This window comes from Symsagittifera roscoffensis, chromosome 1, assembly GCF_963678635.1.
Source record: "Symsagittifera roscoffensis chromosome 1, txSymRosc1.1, whole genome shotgun sequence".
NCBI lineage: Eukaryota > Metazoa > Xenacoelomorpha > Acoela > Convolutidae > Symsagittifera > Symsagittifera roscoffensis.
Genome location: NC_087062.1, coordinates 91,638,143 through 91,653,589, shown reverse-complemented (window position 1 = coordinate 91,653,589; position 15,447 = coordinate 91,638,143). Strand labels below are relative to the sequence as shown.

The following is a 15,447-nucleotide window of genomic DNA, read 5'->3' as shown; positions in this document are numbered from 1 at the left end:
ATTTCTGCGTTTAAAATACAGTTTTCACAATATAATTGAAAAAAAAAATTTTTTTTTAAATGCTATAACACGCTATAATAATCTTCACGAAAAACACAAAAAATAGACTTTTTCGTCAAAAAACCCATTGCGTGTAAAGCTTTGAAAAAGTAAGCTATTACCTTCTGTATTTTCACATAATACACAACAAAGAAACAAAACATATCCCTTATTTTTAAGTGTTAACTTATGGTTGATGTAAATTTTGTAATAAATAACGTTAATAAAAGTTGAAACCGGTGATTAGTTTTCGTCAAGTTATCTTGCCTAGAGCAACGGTTGCTCTTATGACTGTGAGAACATTCTTGCAATATGAGATCGATTTGTGTATCTAAAAGTTTTCAAATGAATTTAAAAAAATTGGAACAATTTAAATCGATTGAAAATTTGTGCTCATTTCAAAAATGGGTCTGAAATTCAGGGGAGGATTCAAGATTTTCTCGAGGGAGGGGGGCAGATTTTCAAAAAAAAATCGAAAGTTTTGTCGACCTTTTTATTTTTAGGTCAACCAATTTAATTTTCTGAGCTCTATTATTTTGACCAAATTTTTTGCGCTGCAGGTAAACTTTTGAAAAAAAAAACAGGCCTAAAAGCCGTTTTGAGGCACATTTTGGAAAACTTTGATAAAAAAAATTGCGTTATTTCGGCGCGCGTTCCCCCCTCAAAATTAAAATATATTGGCGCCAAAGGTGCCTTTGGAAAAATTTTGTTTTGTGGTCAGACGGCCAAAAATAGATATCTCGAAATAGTACAAAGGGGGACGCTTTGGGTCCGCAGGGGGTCAAATCTGAGTTGGGGGGGGGGGGAGGGTGAACTTAGAACGGATATAAGATAAGTAGCTAGCAAAATCTATCTCAACCAATTTAATTTGATGTTTTAGACAATTAAAGTGATCGGAAATAACCTTGGGTGAGTCTATTTGAATCAAGTCAAAATTCGTTCCAGGTTACAAAATGTACATGGTTAATCGAGTTGTGTAAGATTGGTGATCCTCACATAGTTTTGGCAAACTAAAAACTCAGCTGAGAGAGCATAACCTTGGGAATTGCATGCAGTGTAGTAAAGTTAATGAGTAGCACGTAGTTGGGTTTTGACTAATCATTACGATGAAAAGTGCAGCAAACAATCGGTTATGTCCAAATTAACGGAAGCTTGAAAGAATTAGTATCTCTTTTGCCCGAAAAAAAAGTTGGAACAGAATCAGCTATACCTCCACCTCCCAACCCCCCTCCAGATTGTGAACCGCTGGGATTAATGATGAAACTCAGAGGGGCGGTACTAGAGATGCTTTGACCCGGACAAGCATCTCCGGAAATTGCTCTATCAGATCTCGGCAACTAGCGGCTGGAATGGCCTCAACAATTATTATGTTATAGACTAAGTGAAGTGACGGTTAAATAAGGAACCTCAGGCTCCCTGGACCCCTTTTTCCGATTATTCCCTTCTTAAACAAACCCACCCCGTAAATTCCGAGTCTTTTTTCTCGACCCCCGTAGAACTAAGGAAGCTGAAACTTGGAAAGATAATATGGCAAGATGCAGCAGGTGTTATAATTTGATTCATTTGTAACATGAATGAATCAAATTGTAAATGAATTCATTTGTAACATAAATGAGTCTTAGACCAAAAATAGGCGATTTACGCTAATTATGTGCGCGGTATACTTTTTTTGGGGCATAAGATACTGGTCCCCACCGCCGAAAAAAACCCTGGTGAACCAAACCCTCCAATAACATCTTCCGGTGTTTTTAGCCAATTCCAGGGAAAAGTGACAATGGACCTTTAAAATGGGAAAACCCGAGATGTAATAATCGGATATGGATAAAACTTGTTGAGAAGAAACCCCATGAGACCCTAAAATTATGCAAAGAAATTTGACTCCTGGTGACCCTTGTGTGACAATAGGTTGAGCTTTGGGTGTTATGACCTCAAATTGCATAAAAAACCCCTAGAATTAACACCAAAACATGATCTATCCCTCAGAAATAATTACTGAGTATGGAATGTGATCATTTAGTGGGAACTAGGGTTGATGAAAAGTACCTGTAGCAGGTGCAGTAGAAGCCTTGGCACTTATAGGACTATCGTGTTTTTTGTCTACAGTATTGGAGTAGTGGAACTCATTAAAGTGGAATGAGTAATTACTGGGTTGAGCTATCTTAGTTAATCTATCAATAGCAATTCAAATACACTAAAAAACAGCAGTGCCAGCGGAGGCAGTAATAGGGGCGCGGCTAGTTAAGTAAGTGTCCTGAGTGAAAAAATAGAACGGAAAATTCACCGTGCTACTGGAGGTGACGTTTTGGTAAATTTGAGCCCTAATACGTTCCCCTAAGAGCTTGTAGGTCGGGATTAGAATAGAGCATGGATGGAAATTTAGATGCTAGAAACGAATAAGCTATCCACGAAAAAGTTTATCCCTACCCCGGGAGGACAAAAACTACTGGATAATTAAAATATAGACCTTGGGTGGCTTACTGAGTATTATAGCATCATTTGACGGTTGAGTTGCACTCGAGGGCTAGTTTTCACGGAGGCCAGGAAATGATTGGTTTATTCGTATGACTTTTTTTGCCTGGGTCGAATTGTGACAGCTGCCACTTGCCTGGTATCTAATAAGCTTGACGGGATTGTAAAAAAGCGAGTTTAGCAATTGGCAGTGTTGACAGAGGGAGGTATATAATAAAAAAACTTGTGCGGAGGAGAGAATTAGATGGACGCCAGAGCTGTTAGGGAATCGAATAACTTCAATCAAAACTGAGTGTAATTCAAGATAAGGAACTGGAGAGAACCGGAGAGCCTCCAAGAGGTAAAACAGTTATTGCTATTGAGTCAATTAATTTGTTCTCAGAGAAAAAGACAATTTATAGCTGGTGGCTAGTTAGTTCTCAGTTGGTTAGATAATAAATTGAGTGATATTTGGAAATAAAAAATTATAAAATGATTGAGTATTAATTTGCTAGAAACATTTGTCAAAAACGATTTGAAGTAACGCGGGCTGTCTCGTTCAAGAAAATTGATGAACTAATTTTTTAGACAATTTGAAAGCCTGCTATATTTTTGTTTCGTTGAATTCAATTACCTTCATGGCAATTGTTGCAAATGAGTGAAAAGGGACACGTCGCTAGAGCTTTACGAAAAGAGGCAATCAGCATAGTACACTTAAAAGTAGCTTGCCTTCAAACTAACCCTTTCGCGATTGTTGGTAGTATTGAGCCTTGTACGTTCCGCTGAACTATGTACCAAAGGAAAAATTTTTGCGGCGTAGTGAAGTGAGATAGACATCCCGAAACTTTCATCCCCGAAACTTACAATTTAAAGTCGGTTTTAAATAGTTTCAAATTGATCCAAACCCATTTTGTCAGTCGGGTTGAGTTTTTCACCATTTCATTTTGAAATAAACCTACCTTTTCACAATTTTTTCAATGCTAGTCCAAACTAGCGTATGGAGACAATTTACATATCGCGGCAAGAAAAACTATTATGGGAGATCGGAAAATTTTTGTTAAGGGTTCTTGGAGGAATCACCAATCCCATAGAATGATTGGAGCCATGAGGTCGACATGAATTTATTGAGAAAATAACTGGCAAGGAATTGCTTCCTCAGCGGTACCAATGAATTCGCATCAAATGGCAGCATCATATCAGAATCAGCATCATATGGCAAGAGAAGATTACGGGGAAATAACGAGGCGAAGATTGCGAGAGAAGTGAAAGAGGTAGACAATCGTGACATTACGCGAAGCAAAGTCTTAAATATTTTAGAGTTTCATAGCTTAAGAAGCTTGCTTAGAAAACTTAAAGCTTCTTACAAACTGGTTCAATTTGTAAAATAACTTGAATGATTTTAAAGTTTCCAGCTGCAAAAGCTTCCTTAGAACAACTTAAGTTTTTCGCAAACTGATTCAGTCTATGAAATGACACGAATTTTTCTTGCTTTAATAGCTTCCATAGTAAGCCTAAAGTTTCGCCATCCGATTTGCTTCATGAAAAACTTTAAATTTTCATAGCTTGCTTAGAAAAACTTCATTTTTTCGCAAACCGATTCGTACTATGAAAGCTAAAGTTTTTCAGACCGATTTACGATATGGCGCAAGTCGAAGTTCAAAGTTTCATTCCTTGGATAGCTTGATTAGAACAACAACTAATTTTTGCGAGTCAATTGATTATTGGAGGCGGGCTTGCTAGTTGCTAGTCTATAATGAATTAAAAGAGATTGTAACATCTTGGAAAATATCACGATCATAATCAATTGAAGATCCTCAAACACATAAATGTGGTCCTTGTAATCAAGATAATTGTCAAAAAATTAACATAACAATTTGTTATAATCAATTACCAAAGCCCAAATTTGAATCCGAGTAATACGTTTCACAATTTATTAGCTTTCAATTTGGATTTTGAAAATTTGTTTTTTTAAACAAATTTTCAATTCTCATTTTAAACCAGTTCATTTTTTTAAATTTAAATTTTCACTACAATCAATTATTATGCTATATAACGTATTTTTTTTCCAAAAACAATCAATTTAATAACCAGATACTTCTTTTTGCGGTCTGAATTTTACAACTGTAACAGATTATAGTTAATTATTTTGTATGGGAAATCCATTATAATCGATTAGAATCCATGCTCGCATGGTGCGAAAATCAGCTACGAGTAGAATTCAAGTTTTGGCTGCTCTGGTTTTTGTAATCCAGCAACAAATAAAACAGCACAGGTGGCCGTTACCAATTTTTGTATGCGGAATCTAGAAACCTCCGGTTTTTTTTTCAAGAATCCTCGTTTTATCAGTGGATTTTTGTATTGTCACTGAAATCCGCAATTCCAAGAGTTTGTTTAATAATGATTGAAATAGTGCTGCTTTACTACTGGATCAATCGACCTTTTCTGCATTCCCAGCCACAACAAAAACGCTCTTTTTGGGATCTTTTAACAGAAAATCATTTAACAGCAATGTTAGACTTGGACCAAACTTTTTCTCAGAACTCCGCAGTTCATTCAGATAAAAATGCATCATAATGCAAATTTCTAATTCTAACTCGTTTTTACATATTGGTAACTTCTTTGTACATATTGGTTTTACATAAGTTATTTTATAAATGATCAACCAAAATATATTTTAAAAAATTACCTATTATGATAGCAAACGAATTTATATCTTTGTTTTTACAATTTCTCAAACTTCTGCGCTGAAAAACAACTAACAGAAGAGACACTAAAATCTACAAGAAACATGCTACCGGAAAATTCTCTGGCGAGAAATTAAAAAAAAAAACAATCTAATTTTTGTCCCTGTGATCTTTTTACCGCTGATTTTTGCTTCAGGGTATAAATTTTGACAATCAAATCTGATTTAGTGGAAAATATGTTACACAACTACACTGTAAGCCCATTGCATAGCTTGCTTTTATATAACAATGAATTTAGAATTTCCCGTAGCTGTGTGTTATTATTTGTACATGTGCCCTATATGCAGGTTAGTGTGGTGAATTTATGGGCAGAGCAGTTCAGTTTGAGAATACCTTTCTTTATCCGTTTTTTTTTATCCGTTTGCATAAAATGCAGTTAACAGTCTGACTTAACAGCAGAAAAAATCAACTTTCACTCGGGCATTTTGTTGTTCCGATCATTGTAAATGGGGAGGAATTTTTGTCTTCGGGTTTATTTAGGTTTTTTATTTTCCGTTTTTTAAAATTAGGTACCAAAAATAATCATTGCAATTGCCCGAGTGCTGCAACATATTGTAGCTTTCTATATCGTGATTCAAACATCTTTCTGTGTCGAGAAAAACATTTTTCTCGGGTGAAAACATTTTCCTGTGTCGAGAAAAACCAGTTTGAGTTTTTTTAGACTAACTTGGAGTGAAAAAAGCAAGCGTACAGGCTTTTATTAGATGGATAAGCCGTGAAACTTTAATGCAATCCCTGACACTTAGCTTATTCCAGTAAAATTAACTTTTTAACTTTACTGGCGTTGACCAGCTTGGTAAAAAAACGACAAAAAATCAAAAACAAATTTTTTAAGTTTTGTTTGACTTTTTTGTTTTTCTAGTAATTTTATACAGATGAAGTTTGTTGTCCAGTAAGACTTTATCGAATTGGCCTAAAACTTAGCTTTCATTTAATTTTTTCATCACGCCACGCAGAAAAGTTTGCGGATGATACTGTGTTACTAGCCCAGCAACCGGCTCTTCTTGTTAAATTTTGCATGATTATCATGCTGAACCTTGATAAAATTTACTTAAAAAATGATATTGTTGTTTTAAATGTTCGATTTTCTGGTATCAAGGTATAGTAATTATATTTTTTCCAGAAAAAAAAACAAAATAAAAGATTGAGCTAACATTCAATTCAAAAAAAAAGCCATTGACGATCTTCCAACTTACTACTCAAGTCACACAGTCAACTATTATATGTTCGGGTATATAGGATATCCACTTGAGTAGAGACCCTACAACAAAAAACTGTACAACAAAACTGATATAGAATACGGGGCCTAGGAAATTAGGCGATAAGCAAATTAGACGGATGCTACAAAAACGAAATTAGACGAAATTTATTTTTTACAGATCTGGCATTTTAAACGAAAACGCAATGAAAAAAAAAAGCAAAGGAAACTTTCACTTAAAAGTGAAGTTTCACAAATACAAAAAGAACATAAAATGTCAATACCTTTCGAAACAATTAGGCTCTTTTTCCTTTTCCCCCCTCCTCACACAAGCATCAACTTTATGGTCTAAGGAGTGGTTTTACAAGGTTGATTATGAAGATCTAATATGTTTGTCATGGCCTAATTAGTCTGCATGTCAACTCGACAACGTGGGACCAGTTGTCAATACATAACAGTCACAATTGATAGATTTGAGGTTTTTACCAGAAAAAAAAGAAGAAAAACCGAGACGCTTGGAAAAACTACTATGTGAATGGCTTAAGTTGTGATGAAAGGCAAATGAAAATGTACTGCAATCAAAAACGCAATTTTAGCAGAAAATTTTCCGCCAAAATTGACTAACGCGGAGATTCCTACTCGCAGAAACACAAATTGCAGATCAAGCATTTGATTATTCAATCCCAAGGCAGAAAGGATTTAAAATTCAACTACACGTTTAAAAGATTTAAAAGCAAAAATCGAAGAGGCAAAATGGAGTGTCAAAAAAACAAATCATAATAAGTGCTCACACTCGAACATACGGAAGCTATAGGACAAGTCAGGCAAATTAAACAATACCAGGACCGAAACTTTCAGGACACAGATATTGTAGTATATGCAGAATATCTACATACCAGCGATATAACTCTTGGATAGAAACAAAGTCATCCGAACGACACATTAATCAACACGATCCCCTTCATGAGTAAACAAGCCCAGTCAATCAAACTAGCTATGATCTTTAGGCAAATCAATGCAAATCAATAGAGCCATCTACAGAAACCATAATTAAGATGCCCAAGGTAGACCGGCTTTTAGACAATCTAGCTACATAGGCACAGGTAAACCGGTATCCTAATGTTTGTCTGCATTCCAATTCCGCTACGCATAAAGCCTACTTGAACTAGACGAAACTAGAAAAAAAAAGCAATTTCAGCATCATAGAAGGACCAATCAGTTCCAAAGGGGGCTCTACGAGCAAGGGATTATGCCCATAGAATTCCAAAAAAAGAACCCACACTGAACAACAAAAAAGATTTTCTCGCGTTCTGAGATTTTATACCGTTAATGTCAGACGGTTAGAAGACAAACAGGATCAAAAGCAAAACTTGTTATTTTTCGTGGTCAAAAGCAAACTTGGATGCAAACAATACGAATATCTCGGGTTCGTGAGCAATGAATACGGTACTATTCTATACAAACGGACATCAAAGCTATCAAAAAAAATTCAATATTCAAAAAAGATCCAAACTGTTGAAAGTTTAGAGGATCTAAACATCATTTGAATAAGTTTATAACAAATCATGTCCATTTATGCACAGTCAGGGGCAGATTTAGGATTTTATCGAGGGGGGAGCGGATTATCAAAAATTTTTGAAAATTTTGTCGATTTTTTTTAGGTCGACCATATTGATTTTTCGAGCTCTCCCAAAGCACTAAAAAGACTCTGTTTTTGCCAAAAATTCTGTGCCGCAGGCAAAACTTTGAAAAAACAGGCCAAAAAAGCCCCCTACCCTCTAAATCCGCCCCTGTGCACTGCATTACGTCCATTTCTGTCTACTGCAGAAAATAAATAATTTTCATGGGGAAAATATTGTACCAAAGCTTTTATAATAATCTCAAAATCGTTCAAAAATATCACAGAAAATAGACTTTTGGTGCGTGACAGGGAAATCAAAGTGGTATGCATTTCAAATCAACAATTTTTTTGAAAATTTTTTCATGACATAATATGTTGTTTTGTAAATAAGTTAGTTTCAAAAAACAATTAACCAAATTGAGACCTGAGAAAAAAAAAGTTTACATTTTTCTTTTTGTTGTGAAGATCTTATTATGATCGAGAAGCTTGATGAGTATTTTGTTGAGGGTTGCCTAAAATAGGGTACTTTCTGTAAGTTGAGCTCCACCACCAGAAAACAATAAGTTTGAATGCATGCGCAATCATATCATAAATTTGTTAGCAATCAAATTATAGCCTTCTGCTTACTTATTTGCGAATATATAAACATAGTGCCCTTTATTTGCTTACAAGTTTACTTAAATTAACAACTACCCTCTTTATTGAAGGGGAGGGGGTTATTGTTATGTAGATCCATAGATTTCTTGCCGAATCAGCCATCTTTTTTGGCATGCAATTGTTTCCAATTGCAAATACAGCAAAGCTTTGTCGGCTTAGGAACCAGTCTTCTGTTAAAGTTGTCTGCTTTCAGACCGCCTATCTTCATACATAGTATGGCTTAACAATGGCTTGCCTGCAGAGAAAATATTACCATGAAAATTGAATGTATATAGTAGCATAGAGAAAACTGGTGTGTTTTGCGTAGGCAAAGGGACAACACGATCATTGTATGCACACGTACAACAAATAAATTTCAGGTCTCACAGTAGCTCAAAATTCTGCGTCATTTCAGTTTTCGTACTTCACATTTATTTGACCATATTCGTTGGTTTGACTTAAGGAAATATTACATTTAAGTTGATTGACACTTTTTCTTACCGTCAACTTCATAATTGTTTAAATTTGGCTTATTTTGAGAAGAAATAATAAATCATTTTTCTGTTTTTCCATGGATTAATTCATTTTATTCTTAGTACAGCTAAGACCAGAGTATTAATTATTTTTTTTTAAATTGAATTTTACCCTCAATTAACTCAACTAACAGACTTTTTTTTAAAAAAAAGATGTCTAGCTCGTCTTCAAAATTCAAAAACTTTCCAGAAGTTGACAAATTTATCCAAAAACTTATCTCAGTTCCTTCGGATCAGGACGTTTACGAGCTCCTAGAACTAGAAAAGTTGAAAACCCGCATAATAATCAAAGCTCACAATACACAGGCAGAAAAACTAGAGGCCACTTTGGGGAATCTTCTCACCCGGAACATCTCGTCATATGCTCGGAACAAACGAAAAGAGTCGGAACAGTTTGTGATATATGCAACAGATGTTTTCTACGTGTACCGCTACCATACACCGTCTGTCAAGTTAGTTTTAATTGGGTTAAATATAGAAACCATTTCTAGTTCTTGAGGAATCTAAGACGATACTTTTTGTGAAATAGTTGGAGTTGGACGGTCTTTATACAGTTTTTTAATTCTGGCAAAAAAAACTCAGGATATTTTGAGCCCTTTCCTAAAAAATCAAAACCTACAAGAGCGTCCAACATATTCGAAAAATAATCATTGTATAACCCGTAATGCGGACTTCAGAAGATTTCTTAATAATCAGAGTAAATAATAGATTGACTAGATCTCGAGAGAACCGTCTGCGATTTTCGCTGCTACGCTTCGATTACATTTTTTTTCATTACGAGACCAAACTGTGCATTGGGTAGGCGCACAATTTTGCAGATTTTACGGTTACTGTTTTTTTTTTCTTTTTAGTTCTTTAATTTATTTATTCGTCGCAATTTAAGCAACAACAATAAACAAGAGTTAGCCGTAAACGGATTTTCGATTAAAAAACAATATTTGTACTTACACTAACCCTCCCCGGATGGTTTGAATTTTAAAAATTATAGTTTTTTTTTCACGTTGTGATTATATTGGTTGTAGTGATCAAATTTAAGTTTCTAAACACCTTTTTTTTCATATTTTATTCAGAATTTTTATGCATTCAGCCGGAATAATAATTGAAAACCATAATGATTGGAAAACGACTCGTTAATCAGGAGGACAAAGCCCCGAATAATCTAACTGCCTTGTAATTGGTTTCAATAATTTTAAAAGAGAAAAATATAATAAACTGTAAATTTTGAACCCTTTGTTTTTTGTTTTCCAGCATCCAGTATAAAAACTCAAGAGCAATTGTATGAGTCATATAGGTAGTTTTATCACCAAATAGCTTGTCTCTGATCATATTGAAAAATGAGTAGTGCGGGATAAATTGCCACATATCAACTTATCGTTATAAACGTTTCGCATAATACATGAGTCTTCAAAGCGCATAAATTAGTCCGAAACTTCATAAATTTGCTGCTTCCAAACTCTTTGAGTTTTTGTCAAAAAAGATAGCGATAAAATATCTTTTTTCTTTTGAATTGAAGGAGCCAATCGTTTCATTGGGGATCAATTTTTTTTGTCAGAAAGCATTTTTGAACTTTTTCTACAAATCAACAAGAAAATGAATTTGCTTCATTATTGCAACTCTACAAACTCCAGGCTCCTTACCATATGGTCAAGAGACTGCTCAATTGTCTTTTCACTTGAAGGTGTGGGTTTCGCATCCCAATCGGGCTTTTTTGTTTGAGCGTACATGAGCTTTCATGAAGTTTCTTATAGCTTTTTTTGGCTCAACTTTTTGTCTATCCACGTTTTGTCGGTCTTGTGGCCGCAGATTAAATTATGCCAAAAGCCTATTCAATGCTGCTGGTTGTGTTTCTCGACTGTTTTTCTGAAGTCAAACTTTTTTGAAATATATTTTGTCATCTTAGTGATTTCTGTATTTTTTTCTAAAAGCTAGCTTGCAATGCTACGCATGCGCCGTATCGCACGTGATTCAAGGCTCCGCTTCGCTGCCCTGTCAAAACTGTATGACAGTATTTTGCTGAAGCTATGTTGCTCTTTCTAGAGGCTCAATGGTAACTATTATTATAAACTGAGTTTCAGAGTGTCATAAGCCATGTTAACTTAATACAAAGTTTTAGCTTGAAGCTCAAGCAAGTCTAGGAAAAATTATAGGTACCAACTGCCGTATCATCATAAATTTTTTTGTCTAATTAGAATTTACAAATTAAAAGAATTTTCGCCCTGAGAAAAAATTGTGTCAATTTTTCTTTTTTTTTCAGACTATTTTACTTTGATAAATCTTCTGCTATCTAATACTACATTTAAAAAAATGAATATAGCGGCATTGAAATCGCTCTAGCAAATTATAATCTAAATGAACCCCCATTCACCGGCTAGAAAAGTGGAACAACTTATAAAATTAATGAAAAAAAAAATTAAAAAAGTCGTATTGTAAAAACTATTGAACATTTGATAGAGAAATTTCTCTCGATTTTTCTCTTCCTTTTGCAGATTCCTCCTTGATCAACTGCGGTCAGACAATTATGCGCGAGATCCACAGGAATCGGCTTTATTTTTTTTTCAGATTCTGTCAACCATTCACTGCCGATGAAAAGAAATTGATCGATGATCTTCAAGGATTTGTCTGCAAGTCAAGCTCACTGCGCAGAACAATTTCTAATGAGTCCGCTTTCCCAACACTTGAAACGAATGGAGCCGAATTTGCATCGACAGAATATCCTGCGCAGCTTTGGATTGACAAGTGGAGTGAGTGGCGCAAATATAATGACCCGTATGAGCTCTCGAGAGGAAATTTAAATAAGGGCTTTGAAAACCTGCGAGAGACGAGACCTAGAAATTCAAGAGACGAGTCGGAGCCTCGAACCTGGAGTCACGAAACTTACGAACCGTCAGGAGAAACATCGGACCAAAGTCGAGTTGAACTGGATCGTAGCAAAGAAAAAGCGAAAAACAAGACGAGGAGAGACTCTTGGTTTTCGTCTCGCAGCTCCTCAATTTCAAATGCTTCTGATGTGTCAGAAGTTGGGGTATTTAAGTCTGAAAAGTTTTTAAATGATTTTTCACCCGTATAAAAAAAATGGTTGGAGGCATTTTTGCCTAAAAAATTGTCATCTTTCAAATGACAATTGACTGATGACATCTGAACTCCAAATAATCTTATTGTCAAACAAGTCTGGGACAGCTCTGATTCTGAGCTTCCTTAAAATGAAGACAGAAAAAAACCATAAAAAATTATGGTGACAGGGGAAGTTTCTGTGCTACTCGTACAACATCTTGCTATTCTTGTTGTTCCAACCATTTGAATAATGGGTAGGAACTACGTATTCGGATGTGTTTTAGTTTTTTTTTGTTTTCCACGTAAAATCACGTACCACAAATAATCATCGGAATGGGTCGAGTGATATATCATTTTAACGTCTTTTCAGTTGTGATTCGAACCACATTGAACAATTTTGAAACTATTTCTCATGGTCTAAAAAAATGTGTTTGAAATTCTTGGTTTTTAGTCTAATTTTGAATTAATACAGTTTGTCAAAGTACGGTTTGCAGGGTTACAATAGCTTATTTAAGCTTAATTTAAGCCGTGAAAACTTAATTTTACTGAAGCAAATTTTGCTTGGAAGTTTACGCTAGCTTATAGCCTAGGTTTTGTAAATTTTGAGCCATTTTGGGAATGAAAAAATTCAAAAATTAAATTTTTATACGATATTTGTTTTGTTTTTCTAGTCAATTTTCTGCAGAAACCGTTTTCCATTTCGCCTAGTTGACTATGACCGTCAAATATACCTAATTTCTGTTGTTTCTTTTAGATCTTACTTTCACACCAAACAGAAAAAAAACGACAATAATTTGAAAAAAAAAACAATTTTTTTATTTTTAAGACTATTTTTGGAAAATTCTGTGCTATTTGCACAGTAATCGGCTATCCTTCTTTTCTTTTTTTTTGTTTTCCACGCAAAGTCAAGTACCACAGATCATCATCGGAGTGGGTCGAGTGATATACCATATTGAAGCCTTTTCAGTCGTAATTCGAACAAAATAAAAAAAAATTTGATTCCCCGTTTTGGAAATCAACATTTTTTTAAATTTTCTGCAAAAAAAATTGAAATTTTTTTGGAATTTTTTAACTTTTTTTTGATTTCTTATAATTATTTTGGCTGGTAATTTTCTACAAAACTCTTGTCTAATTTTCTCACATCAATTTGGCTGTCGAATATGCCTAAATTCTAGTTCTACGTCAGATCCTTTTATGATAACACGCTGAAAAAACTACACTAATTTGAAAAAAATTTATACTTCTTTGTAGTTTTTTTAAATATGGAATATTGAGTGCTACTTGCACAGTAACCGGCTATATTTTTTTAATTCGATTTCTCAGAAGACAACTTGATTTTTTGATCTTTTTCCAAATCTTTTGATAAAGATTCAGTAAAATATTGTGTAATTTGATGCTCATGATTTAGGAAAAGTCGGCAGACCGAAGCCAGAATCCAACTGATGAACCCAATGTTAAAGCATCTACACCAAATTTCGATGAAAATAATCTGGATAAAAATGGCGAAGACGAGGATGAAGATGAAGACGACTATAAAGAAACTTTCGATTGCCTTTTCTACAACTGGCCTCCAAAAAACTCCTTCTTTTCAACGAGGGGCGCGAGCTTGTCAAGCAGCTACCAAAGCTACTTTTCTCAATTACGCTTTTCAAAGCGGAACGACCCAACAAGAAAATTCACTATAGCTAAAACGCGGAGAAAAGTGAAAGAGTTGCTAGAGCTGAAGCTAAATAACGCTTCCAAGGCCGAGTTTGAACCTCTGTGGAACGCTTTCAACAGGGATCCGTCATATGGCCGCTGGTCGAAATTTGCTCCAGATATGGAGTTGGAAAAACATGGATTTAATTGGTACCCAACGAAGTTATTGTCGCGTTTAAAAACGTTAAACTTCTTGCAAAATCAAAATGTTCCGCCGATTTGTCCTAGAACTGAGAAGGAAGCTTGTGAAATCCTCAACAGTGTGGACGATGAAAAATATCTGGAAAATTTAGTTCTTAATAGTTTGAAAATTACAAAACAGTCAGCACCCTGGGAAAACGCCGAACGCTTACTTAGCAGAATTCTCGCAATCGAGGAAAACGAGCAAAAGCTGAACGTGTTGTCTGATTCGTTCCATAATAATCACGACGTCAAAGTTGTTCGTGATAACAACTCGGCAATTTTTACGCACATTCCTTTCACAGGGGTCAAATTATATTCAAAAAAGGCATCTAAGGAGCAAAAATCACAGGCTGAATGCTCTTCTGGCCGTAATAATACTAATGCATTGATTGCTATTAGTTATAACTCCTCGGACCAAAAACTGGTGCACAAACTATCCATCGATTTACAAAACATGGGATATGACGTATTGATCAACAAAGAACAAACGGGACAGACAATTCGAGAAGCAATGGAAAATGAAGTTCGAAACTCAAACATTGTTCTCCCAATTTTGTCCAAAGAATATGAAGTCAGTGAAAATTGCCAAATCGAGTTTAACTATGCGGTTGATTCCAAGAAACAGTTGATTCCAATAATTTTTCAGAGAGGTTATCAGCCCGGAGAACGCGTGGCGAGTGGCATCTCCAATTTTCCGTGTTTTGATTTCTCAGAAAGCGGAGATTACTTAGCAGATATGAAGGAATATGTCGCCAGCTTTGAAAAGCTGGTGAAACAAATCAATGATTTGTTATGAAAAAGTATACAGCAAAAGAAATAACTACACGGGGAAAACCGTTACCGAGAAAATCATACCTTAGCGTTATTTGTGTTTATAAAATCTCGCACCTAGTTGATCGAAAAATTTGATTTCACCATCAATTTACTGAAAATACAAAAAAACTTTTCAGACACGGCAAAATCATATTGAGTTTTTATACCCCCCCCCCCCCCCCCATTTAAATGATAAACAACGAAATGTTTTTTTATTGTATAAAATTGGACTGATTTTACTTGCAAATGCAGCGCTGATATCCCGAGAACTTATCGCGGGGTATAACAGAGGAGGATATAATTGAAAACACCCAATGTTCTTATTGGCAACATGACTTTTGCTCATAACTGAAGTCTTTATTAACTGAAAATCAATTATAGCAGCAGAGCAAAGTTTTTTTGTACAATTCGTGCAGATATACACTAAACTTTTGTTATATTTTTCATTTTTATCAATCGGTCACAAGTTTTTTCCATTACCCG

The 15,447-nt window shown here is 35.0% G+C and overlaps 1 protein-coding gene across 1 annotated transcript; it reads left to right on the top strand.

Annotated features, from left to right (window-relative positions):
- Positions 1 to 8,968: 8,968 nt before the first annotated feature.
- On the top strand, positions 8,969 to 15,071 carry LOC134857217 (uncharacterized). The gene is made up of 3 exons (XM_063873592.1): positions 8,969 to 9,671; positions 11,779 to 12,241; positions 13,679 to 15,071. Exons 1-3 carry the CDS (start codon positions 9,373 to 9,375, stop codon positions 14,945 to 14,947), a joined length of 2,031 nt encoding a protein of 676 aa, XP_063729662.1. The 5' UTR covers positions 8,969 to 9,372; the 3' UTR covers positions 14,948 to 15,071.
- Positions 15,072 to 15,447: the final 376 nt, after the last annotated feature.

Excerpts from the sequence above, each read along its gene's own strand:
- LOC134857217 (XM_063873592.1), top strand. The coding sequence starts at position 9,373 with ATGTCTAGCTCGTCTTCAAAATTCAAAAACTTTCCAGAAGTTGACAAA. Across the intron at positions 9,672-11,778 it reads TACCATACACCGTCTGTCAA|ATTCTGTCAACCATTCACTG; the intron begins GTTAGTTTTAAT and ends TTTTTTTTTCAG. Across the intron at positions 12,242-13,678 it reads CTGATGTGTCAGAAGTTGGG|GAAAAGTCGGCAGACCGAAG; the intron begins GTATTTAAGTCT and ends CTCATGATTTAG.